The sequence below is a fragment of the Orbicella faveolata genome, unplaced genomic scaffold, assembly GCF_042242905.1.
Source record: "Orbicella faveolata isolate gen_17 unplaced genomic scaffold, um_ofav_v1 contig_26, whole genome shotgun sequence".
NCBI lineage: Eukaryota > Metazoa > Cnidaria > Anthozoa > Scleractinia > Merulinidae > Orbicella > Orbicella faveolata.
The window spans coordinates 12,194,533-12,222,500 of NW_028301554.1; the positions used below are offsets into that span (position 1 = coordinate 12,194,533).

At 38.0% G+C, this 27,968-nt stretch overlaps 2 protein-coding genes and 1 long non-coding RNA gene across 11 annotated transcripts in view; all 3 read right to left on the bottom strand.

The window, feature by feature from the left end:
• Window positions 1-27,968, bottom strand: part of LOC149108180 (uncharacterized) — a 217,721-nt gene that overhangs the window by 100,862 nt on the left and 88,891 nt on the right. The window lies entirely within an intron of this gene.
• LOC110053062 (uncharacterized) overlaps window positions 1-27,968 on the bottom strand; it is a 96,545-nt gene that overhangs the window by 29,754 nt on the left and 38,823 nt on the right. For all 9 annotated transcript variants that reach the window (XM_089295668.1, XM_089295666.1, XM_089295667.1 and 6 more), the window contains 7 exons: window positions 27,891-27,950; window positions 27,417-27,479; window positions 16,782-16,838; window positions 11,542-11,583; window positions 11,161-11,218; window positions 314-358; window positions 147-232 (listed from right to left, as the gene is read on the bottom strand). In XM_089295668.1, the coding sequence (XP_089151794.1) occupies window positions 147-232; window positions 314-358; window positions 11,161-11,218; window positions 11,542-11,583; window positions 16,782-16,838; window positions 27,417-27,479; window positions 27,891-27,950 (411 nt within the window). The remainder of the gene's footprint in view (window positions 1-146; window positions 233-313; window positions 359-11,160; window positions 11,219-11,541; window positions 11,584-16,781; window positions 16,839-27,416; window positions 27,480-27,890; window positions 27,951-27,968) is intronic.
• On the bottom strand, window positions 13,012-16,748 carry LOC149108184 (uncharacterized). The gene is made up of 2 exons (XM_089296094.1): window positions 16,718-16,748; window positions 13,012-16,202 (listed from the first exon to the last, which is right to left on the bottom strand). Exons 1-2 carry the CDS (start codon window positions 16,746-16,748, stop codon window positions 13,645-13,647), a joined length of 2,589 nt encoding a protein of 862 aa, XP_089152220.1. The 3' UTR covers window positions 13,012-13,644.

A 27,968-nucleotide genomic window follows, 5' to 3' on the forward strand; every position in this document is an offset into this window, starting at 1 on the left:
CAACCTGGCTTGGGAGCTCCGCTTTTAGGCTTGGCTAAATCTATATATTATTCAAAGGGATTTGCAGTTTGTGAACTTGATTCCCTTGGGTGTAAAAATGCACTTCTCCATGTTGTGTTTGGTTCCCCACATGACATGTTACATACCTGAAGTTGCTCTCTGAGTGTTTCATTCTCAAGTTTGAGTGTGGTGATTTGTCCATGCAGTGATATTAACTGGTCTGACTGGTTACCTATCATAGAAAACACCATCAAATGAAATGAATGCTGGTGTAAATTTAAAGGAAAAAAGACACCAAAACGATCAAGCATACTTTTTAAAAGCCTGCTGTTCTTTCCATCCCATCGCTGGTCAACACCTGCCACCAAAGCAAGCAAAATTAACACAGTGACCAAACAGGGTCAGTTCCATTACCAAGACATGTTTTAATGCCACCACCAGAATAATAATTTGTAAGAAAAACCAACCAATCGTCTGACTAGTAACATCATGGTTTCTTTAAGCATTGAATGCAACATGAAATAGTGGTCAAGTAGATTTTTCAGTTTAACGGGGTTTTCATTGGACACCATCATGGGTTTCATGGGTTTTTGTGTAAAGTTTAGCCAATGTTACGATCTGACAACGAATATCACATCTGTTACTTTTGATTTTACGAGTTCACCATTAAAATGGTCAAACTTTTGGTATATTAATGGACAATCATTACTCTTTATCATTTCTCACCTAAAACTGGTACAAAAGGTTTCAGTGTTCTGACTAAATATTTCGGTTGTACCAGAAACCCAAAAACCCAGAGACCCTCCTGAGTTTCTGGTTTCAACCAATGGCTTTTCACTGCCAGTTACTAAAAACTTTATACACATTCCTCTTGCACATTTTGGATATAGTTAATATTAGAAGTGATCATTGATAACAGTTGTCATTAGTATATATATCTTATTATTAACTAGTGAGACAATCTCAGATAGTGCAGAGTGTAGCTGACAGCCCTGGCACCATAATCACCAGGTCTTCAACCTGGCTCAGTTCATTATGGGTTTGTATTTACCTTGGCAGTCAACTGGGGCTTTTCCCCTTGCAGAATATGAACGGACACAAACCTTGGCGTAATCTTAGCAGTGTGTATGTTTCAAAAGTGTATTTTCATTCAAGGTCCAAAAATTACTTACAATAATATTACTCTTTGTCATGACAGCTTTTTAAGTTTACTGTGATGTTTGACGTTGATTTTTGTTCATTTTAAATTCAATAATGCGTTGATGCAGTAAATGTGACAATTTCACTTTTAACGTCAGCATTTGTAACTTGATACTTTTGTTTTCCCCACGAAGGTATAAAAAATGAAGACCTTGTTTTCTCAAAAAAACGTGGAAATTGTGCTTTTTTTCACTGTTGGAGATAAATGAGAGAAAGTTGAATATCTGTCGGAGTCTGTAGCAACATTTGAGCTCCTTTGCGGTTTCTTTTGTCACAAATTTACAATTTGAAGAGTCTTAATAGCACTAACTCGGGAGCTTTTTTGGCCTCTCTAATTTATGCAGTTAACTCCACCAGGGCCAGTCCCAAGCCCGGATGAGAGAGGAGGGTTGGGCATGGGGCTAGAAACTCCACCCCGTGAAAAACACCATGACTAAAAGGACTACACAAATTGCACTGAATGACCAAAGGAAACGGCCCAAGAGAGAGAGCATATGAAGCAGCACAGCCAAACCCGCAAGGGAACTACCACTACAAGCTGAATTGAAGCCCATCAGCATGACCTGGGAGGAGGTGAAGAGGGCAGCTTAAGACCAAAAGATGGAAGCTACCAGTCTGGACCCTATGTTCCAGAGGAAATGACAAGGAATAATAATAATAAGAATTGACGTAATTAATTGAAGAAATAAACAAGCCACTTAGGAAAAGGAATACGCTTCCTTCTTTATTTGAACCCTGACAGTTTGAAACCAGCAGATGATATTTGTTGAACTGGCCTAGCAGTAATTCCAAAAGACACCCAGTCACAGCAGCATTTTGTGCACTAAAAGGGAGAAGTGGCACTACCTTAAAAGTAACTGCAGTCTTCATTCACATCACATAACATATAAAAAACCGCATGGCTCTGAGGATGATCAAAGAGCTCTTAGGACCTGCTTCTGAATGCAAAGGCCTTTGCCTGATTCAATTCTTACTAATGTAAGTCATTTGAAATTCAAAAACTGACACGAAATGTATTCCTTGCCTAAAGTTTCTGTGCACTGAAGGGCTGGAAATAACAGTCGGTCATCGGACATTGTCCGACCAAATTTTAAATATGTCCGGCCAATTTCACATTATGATCAGACATGATGTCCGAACATTTCACCAACACCAAGTTATTGTCCATCCATAAAATTTAGTCAGATACATTGTCAAAAGGTTCGAAATTGCGACCGGTACGACAGCCAATACAGCTAAAATATCATCTTTGGCGACCTAAAATTCTGGTTTAGTCGACAGCCGAAAATGCGTCTGTGTTCACAGGTTACCATAATGGCGACTATGTTTCTCTGTGTTGATGATCAATAGCGGTTATTTCCTCAGACATTGTCCTTCCAGAAATGCATAGTCAAAGATCTTTGCTTCTATAACATTCAATATAAGAAAAGAAAGCAATCTATCCTTTTGCTTCCCTGTAAATATCCTGGAGCCCATTATGGGCTCCTGCCATATCATAAAGCAGAAGTGTTCATCTTTCCTGTACTTGCAAAATAAAGTACTCTACAGAAATTGCCTCATTATGCATTACCTGCATTGCGATATGCTGTTAGCCCTTCATGTAGTACCCTAGAGTCAACTTTGGTCAGGAGCCCATCACTAGGAGCCTGCAACTCCCATACTAAGCCTGTGTCACAGTATTTTTACAGACCGGTCTATTTTAAGGCTTATTCTCCCACGAAAAAGGTCAGTTCTGGTCTATATGAGCGCGAATCGGTAAGGAGAAAAATGGCGGCCTCAGACGGACATGTCGACCTAATCTTGCGCTGAAATTAACATAGGCACGCAAGGCGTGCAAGAGTTTTTTTTTCTGAAGTCTCGGAGATAGGAGCATTCATGGAGCTGTTTACAGTAATGATTTGGTTAATTCGACAAGTTATTTTGGTTGCAGTGTACAGCAAGAAGGAAACTGGGAATTTATGATGTACATACGATGTTACATCGGTAATGGTAAGATAGCTAAATAGTAAGCCATAAGATGTTTGACTGAACAAACTACAGTAATCTGACAGATCTCCAGATTAATGTAGATACCATCTTATTTTTTTTCTTTGATTCGTTGATAAAACCCACACTGTGATTGGTGTGACAGGTGCACATGCATAACTCCCTCACTCGCCGATCACATAGCCTTTCCAACCCCCAAGAGGAATTTTTGCTCAAAAATACTCAAGTTAAGAGACCTTTTCGCATTTTATACAAGTCGTAAGTTTACCCTTTTTACACAACACAACACAACAACACTACTTCACCGAAAATTTAAAGAAAGAGAAAAAAACCTCTCTGACACATTGAAAGTCTGATTTAATTAAATTGCACTTTAACTTGGTGCCACGCAGTCTTCAAAGAACATTTGAGCAGTTTTGATACTTTTTACCTTTAAAAATATCGGACTGAAAAGAATGTCATAAAATGCCCATCTAATAAAAATAAACTGCTACTGCAGAGACGTAAAAACCGTCCAGAAATAAAAGTGTTTTTTTGTTTAATATCCTGGGAACAATAGCCGATAACTTGTCAGCTCTAATTGAATTTACTCCCATATAAGTGTTAAGTTACCATTTGTCACTAAAGATAGCAAACATCTCGTGGGAACGAGTGGTGACGATTCGTCAGCTCTAATTGAATTTACTCCCTTGTGAAAAACAAGAGTGTCAAATTACCCTTTGTAACTAAAAAATAAAAATATCTCATTATATTTGCATGCAACAAGAACAAAACAATCGTCACCTGCACTTACTATTGTATACGTTAGAACTGTTTCAAATCTAAATAGTCTTGTCTCCTCTAAAACATGTCCTAAGAACTAGAAGTGATGATTCGTGACCTCTGATTGAATTTACTCCTTGTGAAAAACAAAAGTATCAAGTTACCTTTGTAGCTAAAAATAAAAATATCTCGTTGCATTTTCATACTATGAACTCACGAACTGTTTCAAACCTCAAGACTCATCTCGTTCGTAACTAAAATCCTCAGCCTAACCCACAGAAAATGTCAAAGTAAGCCCAATATATGGATACTTCCTCCTCTTTTACAGAAGAATAAATATGGCTGTTCCGAACTGTATCAGGATCAAATCTTCTCACATACCATTTACCTTTACAACAAGAAATTTGATTGGCTGTCTATAGTAGATCCAATCTGATTGGTGTGACATACATACATCTCTCACTCACTCACCCATTGACCTGTAACATACCCAACGTGCCGACTAAGAGGTATTTTTTTTACAAAAAAATAACTCAATAAAGTCTATGCTTGTGATTGGTCTTTGAGGTCCCTGCAGGGGTCTGAATTCATGGTAAATTCAAACTAAAAATAGATGGGTCTGTGAAAAGGCCGGGACAGGAATAATTGGGGTAGTTGCACACTCCTAGTGATGGGCATTCAATAAAAAACTAGGTTTGCTTGAAGGACATATAATCAGGAGATAACCAGGAGAGATTGGTGCAGTTATCTTGTAGATAAAGTCATCTAATCATCATAAATGATAAATAAATCAAATTTACATGCAGTTTTGAACGATTTGTATTGAAAATCTTTACACCATGCTAATAAATTTTATTATGCTAATTACTTAAGCAAATCAATTATGCAAATTAATGTCCGGTCAAATTGATAAGATGTCCGACCAAAATGAAGATTTGAAAGGACACGTGTCCTGTCAAAGAAGAAAAATTATTTCCAGCACTGGCGCTGTTGACAGGCACTGTTGCACTTTGTCGGCAAATAGCTTGAATCAAGGAGTGTGATGCTTAATGGTTAGGTAGCTTGCGTAGCAAGCGTTCTTATACAAACACTGAGCATTCTGGCCACGCAAAAATTGGGTGTAGAGCAAAAATTATTGACAAAGCTACCTCCAACTCTTTCTTTTTTTGCCCTCGCCTCTAGTTTTGCATGAGATGACTAAACTTGTTCACGTTTTACTACAGAAACGCTTGCTATATGGGTTAATGGTAAGGTTGCATCTTAATCAAGAGATAATCTCTTGTCTTAATGCATTGGCAGTCAAAAGCACTGCTACAATAAAAAAAATGGATTTTTTTGGTCCTCTTCATTGCTTCTGAAGTATCGATATTTATAACGAAAGCTGTAACAAGAAGCCCTAGCAAACCGAGACGTTATTTATTACGTTTTTTGTTAAAAAGAAAATAAAGTAAAACTGCTTATTGAACCCAAAAAAGACTCTGTATCTAAAAGAATGTGACATTCCCCACGCCATATACATTGCATGTAAAATACAATTTGTGTCAGTTTGTAAAAGGTCCCGTGCAATCATGCGAAATAAATTTCCGTTGTGAAATATCAGAGAAAAAATCAAAAATAATATGAGTTTTCCTTTTTCCATTCTTCTGTTGCATTTGCCCTTCCTTACTATCCCTGTAAATGTACTTTGTTTTGTGATTTACAGCGTGATACCTCTTTTACTGGTTTTTGTTTCTCTAGTTAAGCATACATCTGGTTACATTCTGTGGAATAAAACTTCATGGAAGAAAAATTTCCAGCCTCCCAAAGTCCTTCTAGCAAAGAGCTAGTTTTACTACATTCCATCTAATTGATTAGGGTTGAACTCTTAAAATGTACGTCGCTATTTCGCAACGTGATACTGAACTTGGGCTACTTGTCGCTTAATATGCGTTACACTTTGAACCAAAAATAGATAACGTATTAAACCAAAGTGGCTGTGAGCCACTGAACTCAAGTAATGAATTACTCCAGCATCATCGAGTCTGTTAAATGGCACCACAATCAAACGCCTAAACAGATCCATGAATGTGAAACATTTCCATCCAAACAATTCACTTGGTGAGTAAATCATGTTACCTTCACTTGAATAAGCTCAGCAATGACGTATTTTCAGGAACAACTTGGTTAACTGTTTGTTCTTGGAACTCACTTGGGTCTGCTGTTTTAATCACTCAGCGTTTCTGTACAAACCTTTATCAACAATACTTTATACCCAAAAACTTAACCAAAAGGTAGTGTTTGCCTTTCCGATGTTTGTGTTTCAGGAATTTGAGTAGCATTTCGATCAGTTTTGAACACAAAATATGCCATTTAGCCCACTGATCAGTATTGAATTGGTTTATCAGTGGGAAAAAAATATATACACTGTCAACTGTATAAACGATCCATGAATAAGAAACTTTGCCACTGAAACAAATTACTTAATAAATAAATGGTACCGCGTGGTGCAGTCAACTGTGAACCCTTCATATACTGGTCAGCGGATTGGCAAACTGTCCAACAGGAATCGAAGGATCGATTAATGACTATGTCATTATCCGAGTTAAAAATGTGACGCTACCCACGATATATTTGTTACACTTATAATGTGATTTGTGTCCATTATTGAGTTTCAAAAGGTCGAGTACAAACATGAAAAATAAATTTCTATTGTTCAGACGATCTGTTCCTTAAACTCAGAGAAATAATCAAATACAAGTTTTACTTTTCTGTTTTCTGTTGCATCACCCCTTTTTTAGTATCCAGTTGTATTTTGTTTTGTAATTTACAGAACTATTTCTTTTGCTGCCTTTTTTCTCTCTAAGTGTACTTGCTTCAAGAAACAAGACAACAATACACACATTATTGTCTGCTTCAATCCAACAGGTTATACACAGTTCTAAATAAAGCTGCTGCAAAGAATAATGTGTATTCGCTCATTCGAACACAAAATCTGTTTTCATTCAAGAATACCGAAAACATTCAGTATATGTAATGCCTACCACAACCTGACTTTCTAAGGAACAGCTAGGGAACAGAATTCCTTACTTCAAAGCACCACCATTGAAACAACAAGACAGACATTATTGTCAGCTTTATTCCAACATCTTAAGGATGTTCACGCAAAAATTTTCCAAGTGAACGTTGATTTTTTTTCTGAGACTTTTACCACTGTACGATGATGAGTTAATTATGTCAGAAATGTAAAAAATTGGGGGGTCACCGACTTCGTTTTGGAGAGAACATACCCGGAAGAACACCCTAAATCTGAAAAAAAATGGGCTTCATTAGTGAATAAGGCCACAGTGTCTGTAAGCCCATAAATATTGCAATTAGATCTTTGAAGAGAAATGTTCTCTGCCAAACATTGTTTACGTGGACCTATTAAGTGAATTTAGTCACCTGGTGAGGTTCCTTAAAGAACAAGTTCACATTTAGCGACCATAGTTTCACGCGCCTTGCAACCGCAAGATGGCAGGATTAGATGTCCCGTGGACAGAAATTTTTTGTTCATTTTTGGACAATGTGAAGATAATTGTAAATAAAATCTGTTTCTGGAAAGAAAAGTAGGAGTCATAGAACATCCAAGATTGTTAAATCCAGGCAAAGCTCTAGCAATGGCCATCTGCCTTATCATTGCTTATTTTGATGTGAAGTATATATGAAATAATTCATATTTGAACTGCGGTTGTAGATGAAAGTGAAGAATGATCATCGCAGTAAATTTTCCAATTTAAGCAATTGGAAAGAAGAAGCCTGAAAAAATCAGGGCTTCAACGGGATTTGAACCCGTGACCTCTACGATACCCGTGCGATGCTCTACCAACTGAGCTATGAAGCCACACATTGGGAGTGAGGTCAATTAATTGAGTTCATATCTTCCTGTGAGGAGTGAAATGATGTGAAGTATATATGAAATAATTCATATTTGAATATTGATCATTCTTCACTTTCATCTACAACCACAGTTCAATTATGAATTATTTCATACATACTTCACATCATTTCACTCCTCACGGGAAGATATAAACTCAATTAATACCTCGTTCCCAATGTGTGGCTTCAAAGCTCAGTTGGTAGAGCATCGAACCAGTATCGCGGAGGTCACAGGTTCGACTCACGTTGAAGCCCTGATTTTTTCAGGCTTCTTCTTTCCAATTGCTTAAATTGGAAAATTTACTGCAAAATACTGAAATTCAAACCCATAACAATACTCCTGAATGCCCATGAATTTGGCATTCTGAAGCAAAAATGGAGTGTATAACCCTAGAGATGCTAGGACACATGCGTCTTACATGTTGGGTTCTACCACTGGGAAAAGCACTCAACATTTGTGTGTGATCCCGTATGAAATGTATTTTCCACCTAATGTATAGTCGACACGAACACTAACTAATCTGTGCATGCATTCAGAGCAGTTTGGTTTTGTTCTTAAGACAATAGTACCACAAGAAGAGCAAGAGGTTTTCTGAAACAAAATTAATATATAGCTTTGATGTTATCACCACCTTGAGGTAGGTGTACCACGTTTTACATAGTGCACACAGATATCTAACCCACCTCACCCCCTTGCCACAACGCTAATTAATTAATTGAAATTAATCATTTAAACGTACATTAAAGTTTACACCTTAGTGCCTCAGTATTTTGATTTAGCATCTTAGTGCCTTAGTACTTAGTGCCTTAGTATCTTAGGCCTTAGTATCCTAATGTCTTAGTGACTTAGTGCCTAAGTTCCATAGTGCCTTAGCAAATGGCAGCCCCGAAAACACAATAGTGCATCATACACTAACTAGTGAGACAATCTCAGATAGTGCAGAGCGCAATTGATAGCTCTGGCACAGTAGTCCCATAAGTACTCACGCCTGCTTGGTTCACTTCCGGTTTGTATCTACCTGGGTAGTCTGCTAGGGCTTTTCCCCTTAGCAGTGTGTATGTTTCCAGGTTGTGTTTTCATTCAAGGTCCAAAAATTACTTACAATTACTGTTTGTCACGGCAGCTTTTAAATTTTACTCTGGTGTTTTACGATGACAGAAACATGACAAATTCGCTCTTTGTGCCAACTTTGTAACTTGATACTTTTGTTTTCCTTGCAAAGGTATTTAACATGAAACCCTTGTTTTCCCGCAAGATGTGCTTGTTTTTAGGGGATAACTGAAAGAAAGTTAAATATCTGACGAAGAAATGGAAGAGAAACGATTTTGTTTTTTCTAAAAATGCAAATTTTTTTATCACCGATGAACAAGAACTAATTTAATTATCAGATAGTCACGGAATACCACTTTCTTTTTCTGTTGCCACCTTTGTTGTTAACAATAAAACAATTCAAAATTGATTCACAATAGTGATTGATACAAATGAGTGGCGTTTCAATGAGAAGTATTGAAGGTAAACAGTGCTACTTGGCCGATATTATCCTGCATCGGTGAACAAGTGTCCTCAAAGACTGATTAAATTAATTTTCACTTTTATTAGGTGCCACGGAGTCTGCAGCAATATTTGAGCACTTTCCTGGTTTCTTTTCTCACAAATTTACAATTTGCAGAACATTGAAGCAACTAACTTGGGAACCTTTTGGTCTCTCTTATGGATGCAATTAAGGCATGAAATAAACAAGCCACTAAGGAGAAGCTATACATTTTCCTTCTTTATTTAAACCCTGACAAACATACTTTTGTAGTTTGAAAACAGCAGATGATATTTGTTGAACCGACCCGTGGCTGTGGTTAATTCTACAAGATATGTTTCACTTTTGCACCAAAAAGGGACAAGTGGTGCTACCTGACATCACAAAACATAAAATACCGCGTGGAAACATAGTGAATAACACTAACGATGCTAGAACGCATGCATCTTACATGTTGAGTTCTACCATAAGGAAATCCATTCAAAATTTGTGCGTGACTCCGTTTGCAATGTACCCTCCACGTAACATAGATGCCATGAATGCTAACTAATCTGCGCATGCATTTAGAGCAAATTGGTTTTGTTCCAAAGAGAATGGTACCACAAGGAGAGCAAGGGGTTACCTGAAACAAATAAACAGCTTTGTGATGTTCACGCTCAACTGATGTAGATGGAACATGTTTTACTTAGGGTACACATGGACCTTTCCCACTCCACCTCACCCCCACTACTTCCTTGCCTCTAGACTAATCAATTAATTGAAATTAATTAATTAAACAAACATTACAGTTTACACCTTAGCGCCATAGGGCCTTAGTACCTTAGCGGCAGGCAGTCCCCAAACCATCTCAATAGTGCACTCTGCACTAAATATGGATCATTGGATAATGCAATTGCAGTGTTTTCACCGGTTTTGCCACCATGGGTTATGAACCATTATAACATGCTCTACAAATAAGCTAAGCGTGTGCATGATTTTTGGGGCATTTTTATTCTTATTTAAGTTTAGTTTTTTTATACTTTGGGGGCGTTTTAAATAAAACAATTATTCCATTTTGCGCTTGTTGGATATGAGATGATCATAACCAACTTGGCCCTATGTGCCTATTGGCTTTGTACCATTCCAACAAGTGCAAAATGGAATAATTAAACAATACTGGGAAAATATCAGTCCGAGGTCTGGACAGTACAGACCGAGCACAGCGAGGTCCGCACATAAAAGACTGAGGGTCAATATTTTCCTAGTATGGTCCCGAGCAAGCTTGGTTAGAGATTCATTACACGACTGAAAATGAAAAAAAAAATACCATGACCATGGAAAAAAAGTTGAAAACTTCAAGGGAACAATAGCATCACGCACAGTTTCTAAAAATAGATTACATCACCAGAGACCCCCCAATTGACTCAGACAAGAATTACAGTCCGGTGGAAGGTTTTGTATGAGTGCGTTGTCTTCTAGACCATAAAATCAGGTAAAAAAGGAAGGATTGGTGGTCTAGGTTATTGATTAGCTTAAATAATGTTAGAACGCAAACACTGCTCCAGTGGGTAATGTAAAACGGATTCAAGGTGTCCAAAATAGAGCCTAAATGTCCCAAATTGAGAACTGCAGTTGCGACTAGCCAATCACAATACTTATCCATTGTTAATCCTGGTCTTGAAGAGAAGACTTATCAGCTGTGTATTGCGAGAAATTCCCAAATTTGACAACCTGAACAGTCTTTTTCCACAGCCTTTTTGTTTTGACTAAGTTAATACTACTGAGCGCAAGAAGGAAAAGTATTTACCTGGTAAATCAATGTCTTCATCGTTATCACTGGAGTTAAAATCGGCTGTGTTGTCATCCTGAAAAACATGGGAACCAGACTGGTGGTTGACATATACATTTGAGAAAAGTTGTCTCACCTCATTAACACATTTCATTTCATGTAACAAACCCTCATTCTAAACATATATGCCAACAAAGTGGCCATCCTCTGTAAAAGTAGGGTCACATGTTACAAACACGGTTATTGTTAGGCATCAGAAAGGGTGTTCCAAACTCCCTTCTGGATTACCGCTCTGTTCGCTAAAAAATCTCCCTGCCTCCACCCCAAGCAACAGATATATGCTACATTCACATAGATGGAACTTAACTTGTCATTATGTCTCCTGCACAACAATCTTACCTGGTACGAGGCCACCTGGGCTTTAAGAGTCTCTATTTCTTCCTAAAATTAATAACAAGTATGAAACAGTTATCACTGTTAGCCTTCTTGTACCTCAAGTCAGCTGTGAAATAACTTACACAAAGTGTTAAATATTCTTGTTTTGTTTTAAGAAAGCAAAGTCCAAACATTATGATACCAGTTGGCTTACTACTTCATTTTTGTGCCTTAAATTAAGCAAAAACAAGGTAAATCAAGCTAAACACCAAACTATATTGATGAAGAAGGACACTAAAACCTGCAAGATTTCCTCCCTTTGCAAAGAGACTGTGGTAGATTTTTGTAATATTCAGGATACAAGGAAGAAAGTTACTAGCACAGAATTCAAAACCACATCTATAATGTTACTAATGGATTTACGTTTGATACTATTTGCAGTTAATCCAAAAAAGAAAAATATCCTGTCCCAGAATATTGCAAAGTTCAAAAATACCAAATTGAAAAAAATGATATCGCACATGTGAGGATATCATTTTTATCTACACGTGATATCATTTTGATATCATTTTGAAGTTATTAATTTTTGTTGTAAAAAAACCTCTAGTCAGGATGTCAGGACTATGTCTTCAGTAGTTGGTTGGGTGGAAGATGTATGTCTCTCAGAGCAATCAGATTAAAGCTACTGAAACCAGCGAGGATGTTACCTTGAGGTGGAACTACCCAGCACTGACAAGTTTTGGCAAAGTGGTGCTTCCAACAGTCAGGAGACTGACAAATCACTAGTTTCCCTGGGAGTTTCTCTGCATTATCACCGAGTTGTTCCACATTGTTTTACGCTAGATTACGATCAATGGAACTGAAACTATGATCCAATATATTTTTTTGGAGGAAAGGTGTTTTCAAATGTAATAATATGGATTTATACTGTGGAAATACGAACAGAAATCAGTGCAATCAGCAAAAATATCATCTTGAGGTGAAACTTGTCAACGCTAAGGTTGGGGCGAAGAGTTAGTGGGTACTTTTCTGTTGATAGTAATCAAAGTATCTTTGTTTTTTACCACTTTATATAAATAATTTGTGTATATTCTCTGTAGTTTCTTCAATGTTAAATGTTTAATTGTGCGAAGTCGTGCGGTTGAAGTTGTTGTTTATGACGAATTGAAGCTATGCTTTTTTGCAAGCAGTCATAATGTAAGCTTATTTGTTACCTCTTCGCATATAATATTTTTAGTTTCTACAATGTCAAATCTTAAACTCTGTGAAGTATCAGAGCGGTACAAAAGTTACGAACGTTTTCAAGTCTAATGACGACAACTAGTTATGAATAAGACCACTGAGGTTCAAAACTTGTTTTTGTTGCCAGCAAAAGTAACGAGCTAATTTAATTTTAGGTACAAATGGTAACTTGACACTTGTTTTTTCAGGGATGAGTTCTTACAATAAGAACTGATGAATCAGTGATTCTTGTTATGTGTGTTTCTCGGAGCATTTTGATATGTAACTTGTAGCAATAAGTATTCTAATAAAGGGAATTTCAAAACATTCCCATGTAAAGGTTTTGAATTTTAGTATGGAAATTGTGCAAACTTTTCTGAAGACTCCATGGCGGCAAGTTAACCAAATCAGCCTTGGAGGCCAGCCAACTGGAAACTTAAAATGGCTCCTTGCACAACCTCTGGGGCATGGGACATTTTGAATTAACCATCTTGGCTGAAAATTAGCCTGTTCAAGGCTCTAGGTGTAGGGGGAGGGAGCCAAGCATGCTGATATGTATTACACATGGCTCTCTACTAACTGAACCTCTGGCACTTCACACACATTACACCTAACAAAACAAAGTATCCACTGACCATAGTATCACATGACCATATCGCGGACTCAAGTTTAGAGCTCATTGAGATCATGTGTTTTTTTTAATTTGACTGCTGACTAAGTGTTGATTTTCGATTGGATCGCAGGTTCATGTCAGGTTAACTTATTGTAATCAGGGTCTACTTAATAAAGTGTATTATCGTTTGTCTCATGATGTAGTCACTTGAGATGTAGATCGCGACGTTTCGACTGCTTACTGCTAGTCTTCTTCAGGCGATAAGGTCGACTGATTGCACGGCATCATTTATATCACAAAGGTCGGCTGTGATTGGTGCATTTTGATCCTCCTATTGTTCCATTATTCCGGCGAGTAGCTGTTCCCTCAGTGGTCCGTTGTTGTACCGTTCTCCTGTTGTTGTGTTTCTTGATCATGGGTATCCATGCTTCAGGAATTTCGATTCCACTATCCCTGTTGATGTTGTTAGGGTGAAGTCTTATGTGAATAGCTTCCTTGACCCTACGTGTGTACCAGTGAGGATCTCGATCAATAAACTTGACCTCATTCCAGATAGGATAGTGGCCGGTCTCGTGGGTGTGTTCAGAAACGGCGGAGGTCTGGGTTCGGGCGAGTCGTATATCCCTGTCGTGTTCTTTGATCCTCTCCTGCATAGATCTCCCTGTTTCCCCGATGTAGACTTTGCTGCACTCACAAGGAATCCTGTAGACAACACCATCTTGTTTAGCCGGGTTGACGGTGTCCTTTGGTCGCACTAAGTGTGACCGAAGTGTCGTGTCGGACTTAAAGACGGTGTGAATGCCTTGTTGTTCTAGGCAGCGGCGGAGAGACTCCGAAACTTCTTGGACATAAGGTAAAACGGCGGTGGATTTAAATTCCGCGACAGGCTCTCTTCTTGGGGTTGTTCGTGCCTTTGTGATCTTCTGTACAAAAGAGGAGGGATATCCGTTAGAAACAAGTACAGATGACAGATGTTTCTTCTCTCCAGCGATTACTGATGGTTTGGTGACAAGACGTTTAGCCCGGTCGTACAGACACTTCACAATACCGCGCTTTACTGAACGAGGGTGGTGTGAATCATACGCTAGGTACTGATCAGTATGTGTTGGTTTCCTGTAGACACTGGTGGTAAGGCGGCCATCAGGTTCTCTGTAAACTGACGTGTCAAGAAAGGCGATCTTGTTGTTGTTCTCGATCTCCATGGTGAAACGGATTGATGGTTGTTGACTGTTCAGGTGTTGCAGGAAGATGTCAACTCTATCCCGATCCAGGATGGTGAAAGTATCATCTACGTAGCGTTTCCAGATCTTAGGCTTGCAAGGTGCAGACTCTATTGCTTGTTCTTCAAATATCTCCATATAGAGATTAGCAATAACCGTGGATACAGGGCTCCCCATGGCTGTGCCGTCTCGTTGTTTGTAAATCGATCCGTTGTACTGGAAGTACGTAGATCTTAATACGAAATTCAAGAGGTCCGCGATTTGAACTGGTGTAAGTGTCGTGCGGTCAGCCAGGCCTGCGTCGTTCTCCATTTTTTGTAGCGCGGCTTGTACGGCGCCCTCGATCGGTACGTTGGTAAACAGTGACTCTACGTTGAAGGACACCATGATCTCGTGGTCCTGGATCTCTTCACTGGCGATGGTGGAGGCGAAGTCAGTCGAGTTCTTCACTGTGAAGTTCGAGTTACCTGCAAGAGGAGATAATACGTTAGCCAAGAAAGCAGACAGGTCGTATGCAAAGGTGTTGACACACGACACAATTGGCCTAAGCGGTGTGTCGGCCTTGTGGATCTTCGGCAAACCATAGATCCTAGGTGGTTGTTTGTGTCGAGGTCTGATCTTATTATAAACCGCCTCTGATATGTGTCCACTCCGTTTCAGGGTTAGCAGCTTCTCAGATAGCTTCCGGGTCAAGCGGTCTGTCAGATCTTTGTTGAGCAGCTGGTACGGTCCGGAATCAATTAGCGCTGACATTTTTGTGTGGTATGTGTCAGCGTCCAGGATTACGCTAGCGTGTCCTTTGTCGGCCGGAAGGACCATGATTGAGTTGTCCTCTTTTAAGCTTTTAAGAGCCTCCTGCTGTTCCTTCGTGATGTTGGGCGTGGGTGGTTGTGCCTGTTGAAGGATGGTGTTGACGGATCTCCTGACTGTGTCTGCTCGCTCCGCATCTAGTGGCCTGACTGCTGACTCGATGTTGGCGATGATGTCGGTGGCTGGGACGCTCGTAGGAGTCACGGCGAAATTTAGACCTTTCTTCAGTAGGGACACCTCAGCTTCGTTAAGGGTCCTGGATGACAAGTTGATAACCCACTTTGTTTTGTCAACAAAAGTTGTAGGAGAAACAGAAGACTGTTTCTCTCGCAAAAGTTTCTCAAACTTGCGTTGTTGACATTCTTTGGTGGTATTAAAGACTCGCTGGGTAGTGGATTTAACCTTGTCGAGTACCTCTGCAGCGTCATCCGCAGAAAGAGCAGATGTTATGCTCTGTGCTGTTGATTCGGCTTCTTTCCTCGTATCTGCCTTGGCTCTCTGCATCAGTCTGATTCTTTCCCTCAGGAATCTCATGGATGCTAGTTCAGCGACTCTGCGTGCGCCTCTGGTGGGAACTGGCGGCCGAACTTGCAGATCTCTTGGAACAATGTGGTTCTTAATACACCTTGTGAGAAAGGTGAGATGGTTGGTATAGCGTGCGAGCTTGCGAGAGCAACGCTCATGTCGACGAATCAACCCTAGGGCTGTGCGCCCATATTTCTGGTCAATGTCGCTGACTACATCGTGAGACAAACGATAATACACTTTATTATTGCATCTACCACGATGAATAATAACAACCTTTTCCTCGACAGGGTCTACTTGTTTGAAAGGTGGTTAATGCTAACCAGGATAAAAAGTTAGCCCAAGTATAAACTTTTCTTGTATAATTTAAATGTTTTAACTGCTTAGGTTTTATGTAGTTTGAGATTATGCAAACTCAAAACAGAAGGCCGAATAATATAAACAGAAAACCTCACCAGAAAGTTACAAAATTCATATCAAAATTCTTGCTTATCTTGGGTTAGCTTAATAGGGCTTTAAACAATGTGGCCCAGGAGCTCCGCTTTTAGGCCTGGCTAAAACTATATATTTTGCCAAAAGGAAATTACATGGTCGCTTAGAGATAAAAAATTTCTTTTCTTGTGTTGAAATTTTTTATCTCTGCATGTCCATGTAATATCCTCAATATCTTGAAGCTCTAAAGGTATGCAATGAATTTGTAAATGTCAATTTATGGACAAAATGTCTTTGTGATTCAAGGAAGATTGTCTGATTTACTATTGCACTGAGGAAATACACTAACAGAATGTCCAGAAAGTCATATATGGCTTACCCAATAACTGCGCAATACAAATTAAAAGCATTGTAAGATATCTACATAAAAACAAATTGCCTACCTCTGCTTCAGTTCTGGACTCTAGCTCCATTGTTAAATTGTGTCTAAGGCCTTCAACCTATTCAGGTGGGATAAATATTTGAACATTAAGGCTGTTCTTGACAGGTATCCTTTGATCTGAAGGCCATTTTGTACATAAGAGAACATGACAAGGAAATATCAGATGTTATTAAAAATAGGCACCATACAGGCGCATGTGACTACTGCTTCATTAAAGGTGAAAATGCAAAAAGTAGAATTGTCCTATATATACAGTTATGTGGATAAGAATGCATGCAAATAGTTAGATGATGAAAATTGGTGATGAGAAGCATTATTAAATGTTTATGAGCCATTGTTAAAGAATGTTTGAATTTGTCCAAACTGAGGAAAAGCAAAATGGTTCTTAAGCCATTTTCAGTATACCAAAATTCTAACATGGCTACGAGGCTTAGGGGAATAAAACAAAAGAAATTAATTATTCATCCCTCGACCTTGATAGAGCGGTTTTCAATTGAGTGTTGAAAGTAATTAGACAATTACTTTGGTTTTGGTTTTGGTTTTACTACGGTTTGAGATTGGCTGAGTCGTCTAATTGGTAAGTAATTGGTTTGGTTTTGGTTTTACGACACTCAACTGAAAACCGCTCTATGATTTCTTTAGTTGTATTCCCCCAAGCCTTGACCTTACAATAGTAACACATCAAAAATGGTGGGTGTTGCCATTATAACAGTTAAGTGTAAAATTATCAGCAGTGCATGGTGTATGGTGTATGAAAGGTAATCAGTAAACAGACATGATTGGACAATCAAAAACAGTTTTTCTTATTTTAATGAACTAATGAAACAAGATTTATGGTAAACAACACAACAAGAATGGCACAAACCATAGCAACAATTCTGGGGTTGCTTGAGAGTACCTGCATTATGGCAGAAGTAAAGGCAAACTTTTGCAACAGCTGGCACTATAGGGATGATTGAGTGAGTGAGTAAAGGCAAGCACTCTGGGCAGGTACCTCATTGTGATTACCAGTACAAGTACTTTTTTGACTAAAATAGTGACAACAGTCACATCCGTGAGTAAGAGTAACAAGAGTATTGAGGCCGTGAGGTACAAAGCAGCACTCTACTGATGTCCCACCATTCCTCCTTCCTAAATCCCTCAATAAGTTGTTTTGCTAAAGTCAACCATTTTAATTACTTCTCTCAATTCTCAAATTTCAGGGGTATGCGTTATTGATTCTGTAAACCCAAGTAACCAGCCACACCCTCTTGAAGACTCCTGGATCTGCCCCTGCAATTTAATTACAGAACAGCTTTGTCAGATCTATTTATAAGAAGTTGTTATATCCTTAATATGTATATCTATTAGTAACAAAACATATTGAATGCATTGTTAAACAATTCAAATATTTAGTGGTTTTTGTTTTGTTTTTCTGACTATTAACAAAGTGAACAGATAAAAAAATGGATCATGTGTTGTACTAAAGGCATCAGTGGTTGAGTGTTGACCAATGTCCTCAATCAACCTGCGATCGACATGCAGTCAAAATCTTGATTGACACTCAATCAACATCCCAATCGATACTCAGTCGACACTTAATCAATACTTGATTAACATCTCAATTGACACTCTATTGACACTTGTGTAAGACGGCCAAAACGGTTGACATAGCAACGACAGATACAAGTGTACGATTTATGAGTTTATTGACAAAAATAGCGGAGACAATAACAACAGGAACAAAATAAACGGGAACGAGTAACACTGAAATACAATAAACGATTACTAAAATAAGCTTAATGCTAATAAAGAGTAAAATAATTGCAAAAGGAAGATTGCATGACAAAAATAAAACAGGAAATTGTGTGACAAAAACTGTCAACATTTGTAGAGTATTACATGAAATACAGAACTAAAAAAGGTTCAAGTTACAGGATTACACAATAGTGCTAAGCTGTGTACAAGCTAGTCACACAAGTAATTACAGTGATAAAAACATGCTACAAAACGTGTAAAGGAACAGAAATGATTTTGGATTTGTGCAAACAATCACAAGTAATCAACAAGGATAATACAATAAGCGAATAATACAATATTTACTAGTTAACAAATAAAGAAGCCTCGACTGTGCTCTGTTCTGTTGTAAAGCACGCATGAAGCGGAAGAGCATGAAAGAAGTGTTGCGGAAAACATGAAACAAAGTCGAGTGTTTTTCTTCACTTCTTGAGTGCTCTACCGCTTCCTAAGTGCTTTACAACAGAACAGAGCACAGTCGAGGCTTCTTTATTTGTTTTATGATAAAGAATCCGATAATTTCCCCGTGCATTCGGCTGAATTTTCAAACCAAACTTTATTTTTCAAACAAGTAAAAGTGGTGTCGGCTGTGCTCTGTTCTCTGATAAAGCACGCTAAAATAAGCCAATCACAATCCTTGTTAGAATTGTTCAAATAATTTGATTGGCTAACGAAGCTACAGCTGTCAATCACAAACTGGACTTCAGCTAAGCTTTCAGTTTCGAGTGGTTTCGAGCGGCTTTCAAGAGAAGAACGATGCCTTCAAAGTTCACTTTTTAGTTAATTTTCAAATAAGACTCTAAAGGCAGGCAAAGGTTTGTAGTCCATAGGAATCCCGCCGTATTGTGGCTCATGAAAATGTGCACTTTTCCAATGGAAATTACGGAACCAGGAGCTCAAAGCTTGCAGATGAAAATGCGAAATGCAGAGTTGAATTTGAAAGGAGCTACAGTTATTTAAGCTTAAGGCTTGCAGCTGCTTGCAGAAAGATTGCCCGAACTAGCGTAAAAGTTAGACAGACTAAATTGCATCCACTGGTTCTACTCAGACCACAGAGGAGAATATCTAGAGCAAGCTTTGAGCTGACCGCATGTCGGTTCACTTCACTGAGAAGACCAGAGAACGAGCTAGCATTACTACACTGCATGTACATGTATGTTGTTTTGAGTAATTGAGCATTTTTACAAAAATAAAGCTTCTCATCATAAACAGAGACAGCTCAATTGTTGTTTTCTGTCATTGCTTTGCTTCTTAAGTATAATTTCCGCCTTCGTAACAAATATAATGTTGTTTATCGAAGCACTGGTTAGGTTGAGAATTTGTTTATTTCGCTGCATGTTTTGTCAGCGGGAATCTAGCAAAACTTGTCATTTTAGTACAGTTTTCACACTACTGTTGCTAAGAATGGTCTCCGTGAGCCATATTTACTGTAGACATAGAGCTCGTTGCCATTGCATTTGTCTGAATCACAGGGGATGTTTAATTTTGGCCAAATTTGTCAAAATTCCGAAGCAAAAATTTGAAAGCCAGCTTACTGTCATCAACCCGTGCTCTGTTCTCTGATAAAGCACGCAGTTTCAGCCAATCAGAGAGCACGTTATATGGAAACTTTATTATAACAAAAACTATAAAACAAAGGAACAGAGATAAAATTACATGCTGTGCTGATTAAAGGTCAAGAAAGCTAAAAGAATAATACTAAACAAAAACACAAAACTAGTAAAGACAACTAAAAGTGACTGTTAACTAAGACTAATGAAATAAAAGAAACAAACTAAACCTACAGCCTTAAAGAAAAGTACAAATAAAACAAAATAATGCATTACATACCAAGGGTTATTGAGAATATAGCATTCGAACTAAAGCAGAACTTGACTTGAGAACTTGAGTATAGTTCAGAATAAACCAACTGAATCAACTGAATTTGCTGAACAAAAGGTTGCCAATTTATAACAGATTCGAGGAAACTGTAGGAATAACTCTAAACCAAGTAAGGCTATGGAGTGTATTTGTTGCCCACAAATACAGGATTTACCTAAGGGAACTAGGGGGTAACTTCTCCTACACAACAGGATTTAGCTAAGAGAAGTGTGTGGGAATGAATCACCAACACATACCAAAATAAGGTGTGTAAGGAAACCAAACTAATGTAGGAAAATAACCCAAATAGTAAGAAGAATAACACAACACTAATAAAAATAGTTTGAAAATTAAAACTGAAAATGAACTAAGTGACTTTGTCACAATTGATCAACAGTCGGTTCATAGTTGCCCAAGTGTCAATTGACTCATATTCATCAATCAAAAATCAGTTGACTATCAACCAACTGTCGACTGAGATGTCGATTGAGTGTCAATGGAGCGTTGACCAAGCATCAATCGAGGGTATTGATCAACACTCAACCACGGGTGCCTTTAGTACACATCCCCAAAAATAATGAACACCAACTTACTACATATGTGAATGTTAGTCCTGCTGTTAAGAGCCAAAAATAACCAGAATTGTTCATTTTGTGATAAAAGCATGAAACTTCCCAGGATTACTAACCTCTATAAGGCAAATATTTTCTGATATGGAGCCATCCCAAATTTTCACCCAGAACCACGCTACACGTATGTCTAAAAATGACATATTAGGCCCCTACATGGGAACAAGGCTGAGTTAAAATGCTTATTTCTATTGCCTTCACCGGAGTTCTTTGCCTAAATTTCTTGCTTTTTAATATAACAGCAACTTATAAAGTATCTGGGAGTCGAAAAATTTGTCATGTGATTAGTTACGTGACCATCATTTTCAATAAACAATAAAATAATACCGAATATTGCATTGATATGATTAATATTTTTTTTCTACTCTTCTTTCTCATTGTTCCTCGTAAATAAAAAGAAGTAATCATTTTGAACATTACATACAATTCCTATAAAATACCCTATTTTTGTTAAAACCTGTCAGAGCTAACTTAATATATTTAGAAAAATGACAAATTACAGAATATTGGAAAAACCGTCTAAACAACCTTGACTTTATGAATTCAAAATGTCATGCAATATCATTTCCATGACGTGGCAAAGTATGAAAAAATTTCACCGAAGGAAAGTATAAATATTAAGGAGTTTAGGCCAAAATGAGGAATATATCTGCCTGTCATTAGATGAGATGCTGCCATGGTAACGGCCTTAATCCAAAACTTGACAACCAAAAAACTAAGCCTTATTTTAACAGTACCCACACTGGTAAATCTCTACAGGGAAAACTTTAAGAGAAATTAACTAAGTTTCCCTTTCTGTTCATGAATACTCTAGGGAGCCACCTTAAGGACGTTCGCACTAATTGTTTCTGTGCATCCTTACTGCGCACGCAAATTCACACACCATGTCATGCATGTGAGTGCGTGCTAAGTAATAAAATAAGCAATGATGGGGCAGATGGCCATTGCTATAGCTTTGCCTGGATTTAATGATCTTGGACGTTCGGTGACCCCTACTTTTCTTTCCAGAAACAGATTTTATTTACCATTATCTCCACATCGTCCAAAAATGAACAAAAAAATCAATGTGGGAAGTTAAAAAAATTTCAACTCGGATTGCTGTCCATGGGACATCGGATCCTGCCATCTTGCGGCTGCAAGGCGTGTGAAACTATGATCGCTAAATGCAAACTTGTTCTTTAAGGAACCTCATCAGTGAACTAAATTCACTTAATAGGTCCACTTAAACAATATTTGGCAGAGAACATTTCACTTCAAAGATCTATTTGGAAATGTTCTGGGCTTACAGACACTGTGGCCTCATTCGCTAATGAAGCCCGATTTTTTTAGTTTTAGGGTGTTCTTTCGGGCATGCTCTACCCAAAAGGAAGTCAGTCACCCCCCATTCTTTTTAAATTTCTGACATAACTAGCTTATCATCTGACAGTGGTAAAAGTCTCTGGAAAAAATCAATGTTGGAAAATTTTCGCACGAACATCCTTAAGCCTGGCTTAACGGGACATAACTAATTTCGGTGCGGAACTCATGGGAAAACTCTTGATTGGTCTAAATCGTATTTGACTAATCGCACACAACGGTGCTCCGTTAGTGGCTGTCTCTCTGACTTCACCGCTCCTAAATGTGGTGTGCCACAGGGAACGATCTTTGGTCCTCTTGTATTTCTAATTTATATTTTTAACGATTTGCCTCACTGTTTATTGTTCAGCGTACCTAGAATGTGTGCTGATGACACCCACATTACTTGTGCTGGTTCTGATTTGCATCTGATTCAGTCTAGTCTATCTCACGACCTTGAAAAGCTAAGCAAATGGCTTGTGCCTTACCTTGAACGCTACAAAAATGGAATTTATGTTGGTCGGCTCCAGGCAAAGATTAAGTACTCTATCTGATACACTCGAACTCTCCATTGATAATGTTCCGATTGAACAAGTTTCCTCTGTGAAATCACTCGGAGTATATATCAATGAAAATCTAACGTGGCATTCCCACATTGACAACTGTGTAAATAGATCGCTTAGAACTACAATCGGAGCCATAAAGCGAGTTAAGCCATTTGTACCTCAATCTACCATACTCTGCATATACAACTCACAAGTTCAACCTCACTTTGATTACTGCAGCCTAGTCTGGGGTAATTTTGGCAAAACATTATCTAACAAGGTACAAAAACTACAAAACTGTGCTGCCTGAATAATAACTTCATCGGGCTATGATGCTGATGTCGATTCCTTGTTTCACAAACTCAGCTGGAAAGACTTGCAATTTCAACATCAAATTCAGAAAGCCCTAATTAATGGTTTTCAAGTCTTTAAACGGTCTGATTCCCAAATATCTCACTTCTAAATTTGTAACGCGAAATGAATCAAATTATGCTCTGAGGGACTCGGTTAACAAACTTGTTGTTCCCTTTCTGAGAACTAATGACATGAAAAAAAGTTTTAGTCACAGCGGCGCAGCCCTTTGCAACAGCTTACCCTGTAACATTAGAGAGTTTGGTTCATTAAATCAATTTAAACGCTTTCTCTATCGTAATTTTTAAACACACGGCATTCGCGGAAATCAGGTTTAGAAGTAGAATATTGTTGTAAGTAATTACGAAATTAACATATGCTTGAAGGCTAATCTTGACTGTACTGGTTTGTGCAATTGTGGTGGAAATTGCAACTAAAAGAACTTTTATTCAGCTGGTGTTTTTAAAAGCAGGCATAAGAACATTGTAGCCAATGAAAGCTGCTTTTCAAAACGTTTCCTTCAGACCAAAATGTCCAGCAAGTGTTTATTGTAACATACCTGATCTATTCCGGCATATTTGAAAGTTTCAAATGGGAAATAGAAGGTGTCTCAATCACAGTAAGCAAGTAACTCAAGAAAATCATGTCAATGAAACCTATATAAATTGACTCTGTATCTCTGCCTCAATTTGATGCATAGTTCTGATATTACGGTTTTGGAACATCCCAAACGTACATTTAAGGTTTGAATTTCCTAGTCTAGATAATAGAATCTACATTGCAAATGATAAAATTGGCATGTAAAAAATGTTAATGATTTCATCAGTGCCAATTGCTTTGCTGGTAATTGAAAATACTGGTCACGCGACTATCACATGACATAATTTAAGACTCAAAGGCACTGGTTAATTTGTTGTTGTATTAAAAAAAGCAATACACTAGGCATAGTAGTCCCAGAAGGCCAAAAAAACGGTATTTTGCACGAGCCTCGTTTCCATGTAAGGGCCTTGTATGCCATATTTTTGACATGCGCATTCCATGGTTCTGGAAGCAAATTTGGCATGGCTCCATATCAGGAAATATTTGTCTCATAGCGGTTAGTAACCCTGCCAAGTTTGATGCTTTTATCAAAAAACGAACAATTTTGTCCCTTAACAGCTGGACTATGTAAGCAGATATACATGTAACTACGTATTTAACTAATCTTTTTCTTGCTGCTGTGTTGTTTGTAAACTTTTTCTTTGAGTCATTCTCTTTTGATAGAGTACAGTTAGTTTCAGGCATCACCAAAACTGTGTTACTGGTGACTGATTTTGGTACTGAGTTGAATGGTCCTGTTGATACATAGTGTAATTCATCTGTGTGACCTTTATAACATTGATTTCTGCAATAAGTGGATTGAATTCTGTCTACAACAGCTGGAATAATGTTACACCTTGTTGTGATAAATTTGTTAAATATTCTATTCTGGAATTCTCAATTTGCTTTCAATAAACGTCATGGGATGTTCTCTAAGATAATGAACAAACATCTAGAGCTCTAATATTCCAATGAAATGTAGGATCACCATACATCTCGAAAACAAACATTCATCACCACCACCAGGAATTCTGGATGGTTCCCTGTCTCTAGAATGCAAAAGTCAATTGATTTCAATTGTTTACAAACTATGATCATTATTTAAATCTAACATATCACAGTTATCAGAAATAGTTGTTTCATGTCTTTCCCAAGTACAGCACAGCTTTCATATTGATAGTTTATGGTCGCTCGAAAGGCTTAATTATGAAACGTGGGAGCACAATAATTCCTCCCAAGAGGCTCAATTATCCAAGATCGGGCCCAATATTCCTCTAAAGAAACCCAGTTTTCCTCATACAAGGCTAAAGGTACTTCTAAAATTATGGAGCTTCGGCAAAGGTTGTTTATTTAAAATGCGCATCGACAAATCAATACCCAATATCATAGAAATATGAGGTTTATCACGACCTTAAGTCTCAAGCAACCTTTCATCCAGTCAGTTGGAAACAAAAATATGAAAGCTAAGAGAAGTAAATGTTGTAAAATATTAAAAAACTTACCTCAATTTCAAAGAATACTGATCAAGGATCTTCGTTTGCCATCAATGACTATCAGCAAATCATTGTTGATACGAATTGTTTGCAAGAGACCGCAAGATGGATATTTGTTGTGCTGATTGGCTCCAAAGTACATTCTACTCTTACTTACTTATTTTGGAAAACTCAGACGATGGCAATAGTGATTGCTGCGCAAGGCCAGTAGTCACAAAAACTGGATCATTGGATAACGCAATGTGAGAGTTTTCATTTGTAGCCATCCTGGTTTATGAGCCATCATACCATGCTCTTCAAATATGGTTAAAGCATATCCATGATTTTTTGGGGCATTTTTATTTTTATTTTAGTCTAGTTTTCTATATTTCAGGGACGTTTTTAATAAAACAATTATTCCACTTGCACTTGTTGAATATGAGAAGATTATAGCAAACTCAGCGCTACACGCCTTTTTGGCTATCTACCATTAGCCTGCAGTACAGGCAGATTAGCAGGTTCTAGTGCGATACATGAGCACGTGAAGTGCGAGAACGAACACAAAGCGTGAGGCAAGAAAAATCCGCCTGTAGTCACACCATTGTTTATGCTCTACTGCCCCCTTGAAATGATTGGCATGAAAGAATGAGGGAGAACAAAGCAATTCAATTTACTGGCGTGAAAAAATGTCTCAAATAACCAATTTACAAATGTATACATGATGCAAAACAGTCAACAGACGTGAACATCTAAATTTAGCTAAATTTAAATCATGTTTTGCCAAAACGAACAAAGGAGGTATAAACCTAAACATCAAGCTCAAGACACGAAAAGCTCGAACAAATTCAGGATGGAAGGAACATAACTTTGACGACAAGAACAGATCTCCAAGACTACAGTAGTCTCTGGCGACACCGGACAAAGCTAAATATGATCCGTGGTGAAAAGCCACATAGCTTAACACAGGTTTAATCTAACAACCAGGCATGGCATCACAATATAGAATGCAAGTAATCAACATTGATGCACACCGACTTTGTCTCTCCAGAGCGAATAATTTAAGAGATACATTTCTGCAATAAACACACATTTCTGCAATAGAAATGAAGCAAGAAAAACCACACTACTCGGCACATGGCAAATTACAGAGGTATCAAGCTCTCCAAAGCGATAGATAACAGCTGAAACTATGCAGAGTTCTGACCTCTAACAGTCTATTGGCTCCACTCTACTTTTAAAAAAATCATCTTGATAACACAACATTAAGTGCCCTTCAAAAACAAGTGAAGAGCAAAATAAAAGGTTAAGAGGCTGGAATTTATGGGAGAACGGCAAATGTAGAAATGTCACGAGCAGTAGGAGTCCGTGTAGGCCTGTCACCCGAGTCAAACACATTTTGCTTTTTCTCATTTCTGACGTCACGTGGCTTAAAGCAACCAATCAACAAAAACCGTTCGCCAGGCGAACGGTTGGAAGAGGATAAACAATGGTGTGAATACAGGCGGATTTTTCTCGCCTCGCGCTTTGCGGTCGTTCTCGCGCTTCACGCATGCTCGTGTATCGCGCTAGAGCCCGCTAATCCACCTGTATTGCAGGCTAATCTACCATCTCATATCCAGCACATGCTTGTGGAATAACTGTTAAATAGTCCCTCTTTGAATTTTCTCACAAATTTTCATGGACTTTTGACCTGTTTATTTTTGTTGCATATAGTTTTTTATCACCATACTGAATCTCTTGTAAATGATGCTTCTCTCTTTTTGTTTATCTAAAATGGGGTATCCCTTTATTCATGATTTATTAAAACTGAGCATTCAGAAAGCACAAAATAAAACAATTGAGAATTAATTCACCACACTCTTATCGTATTTTACCCATTACATTAAAACACGCGAAACCATTGGTTTTGCTGGCCAATCTGTACTGGGCTATCTTAACCACTTCTAAAATCACTCATTTCACAATTGTAACTATGTGTGGGTTAATTAAATAATTATTGTATTAATAAAAGAATTTGTTATCAGATGACACCATTAAGATAGGTAAACTGGACAGTACTCCATCTGCAATATATCTATATATCGAGTACCTCTTTCTCTAGTTCCTCTATTCTTTTCTCCTTCTCTTCTAATAATTCTTCCTCTACATGTCTCTGAACAAATCATTGGCAAAGGCAGCATTTAATAATTTTATACAAACAATAACCTCTACTTCTGGAAAAAAAGATAACATTAGTGTGTAGTAAGTGCTCAGAGGAAACTGTGAGCTTTGAAGAACAAAAATCCCAGCCTCATGATTTGTAAAACAAGGTTTTTGTTTCCCTTCAAGCATGCTTATGCAAAGCTGCTCTTTTTGGAAGAACTCCTTTCCAAGCCGGTGAAGAGAAAATATTTGCAAATTTAATCAGGGTGCAATAGGTGACAGATTCCAACCAAGCCTGGCACACAAGGAAATTAAAATACTTGAGCAAAAATAAAATCCAGATATCTAAAAGCATAAATTGCAATATATAGAAAGCTCTTCAATATAAACTGATAATTTGAGCTCACATTAATTTTCTTACATTGACACAATCTGTTACAACGGGAGCCTTAGATTCTTGTTGGACTTCAAAGCTGCGGAGCTGCAGAAGAAGCAAATA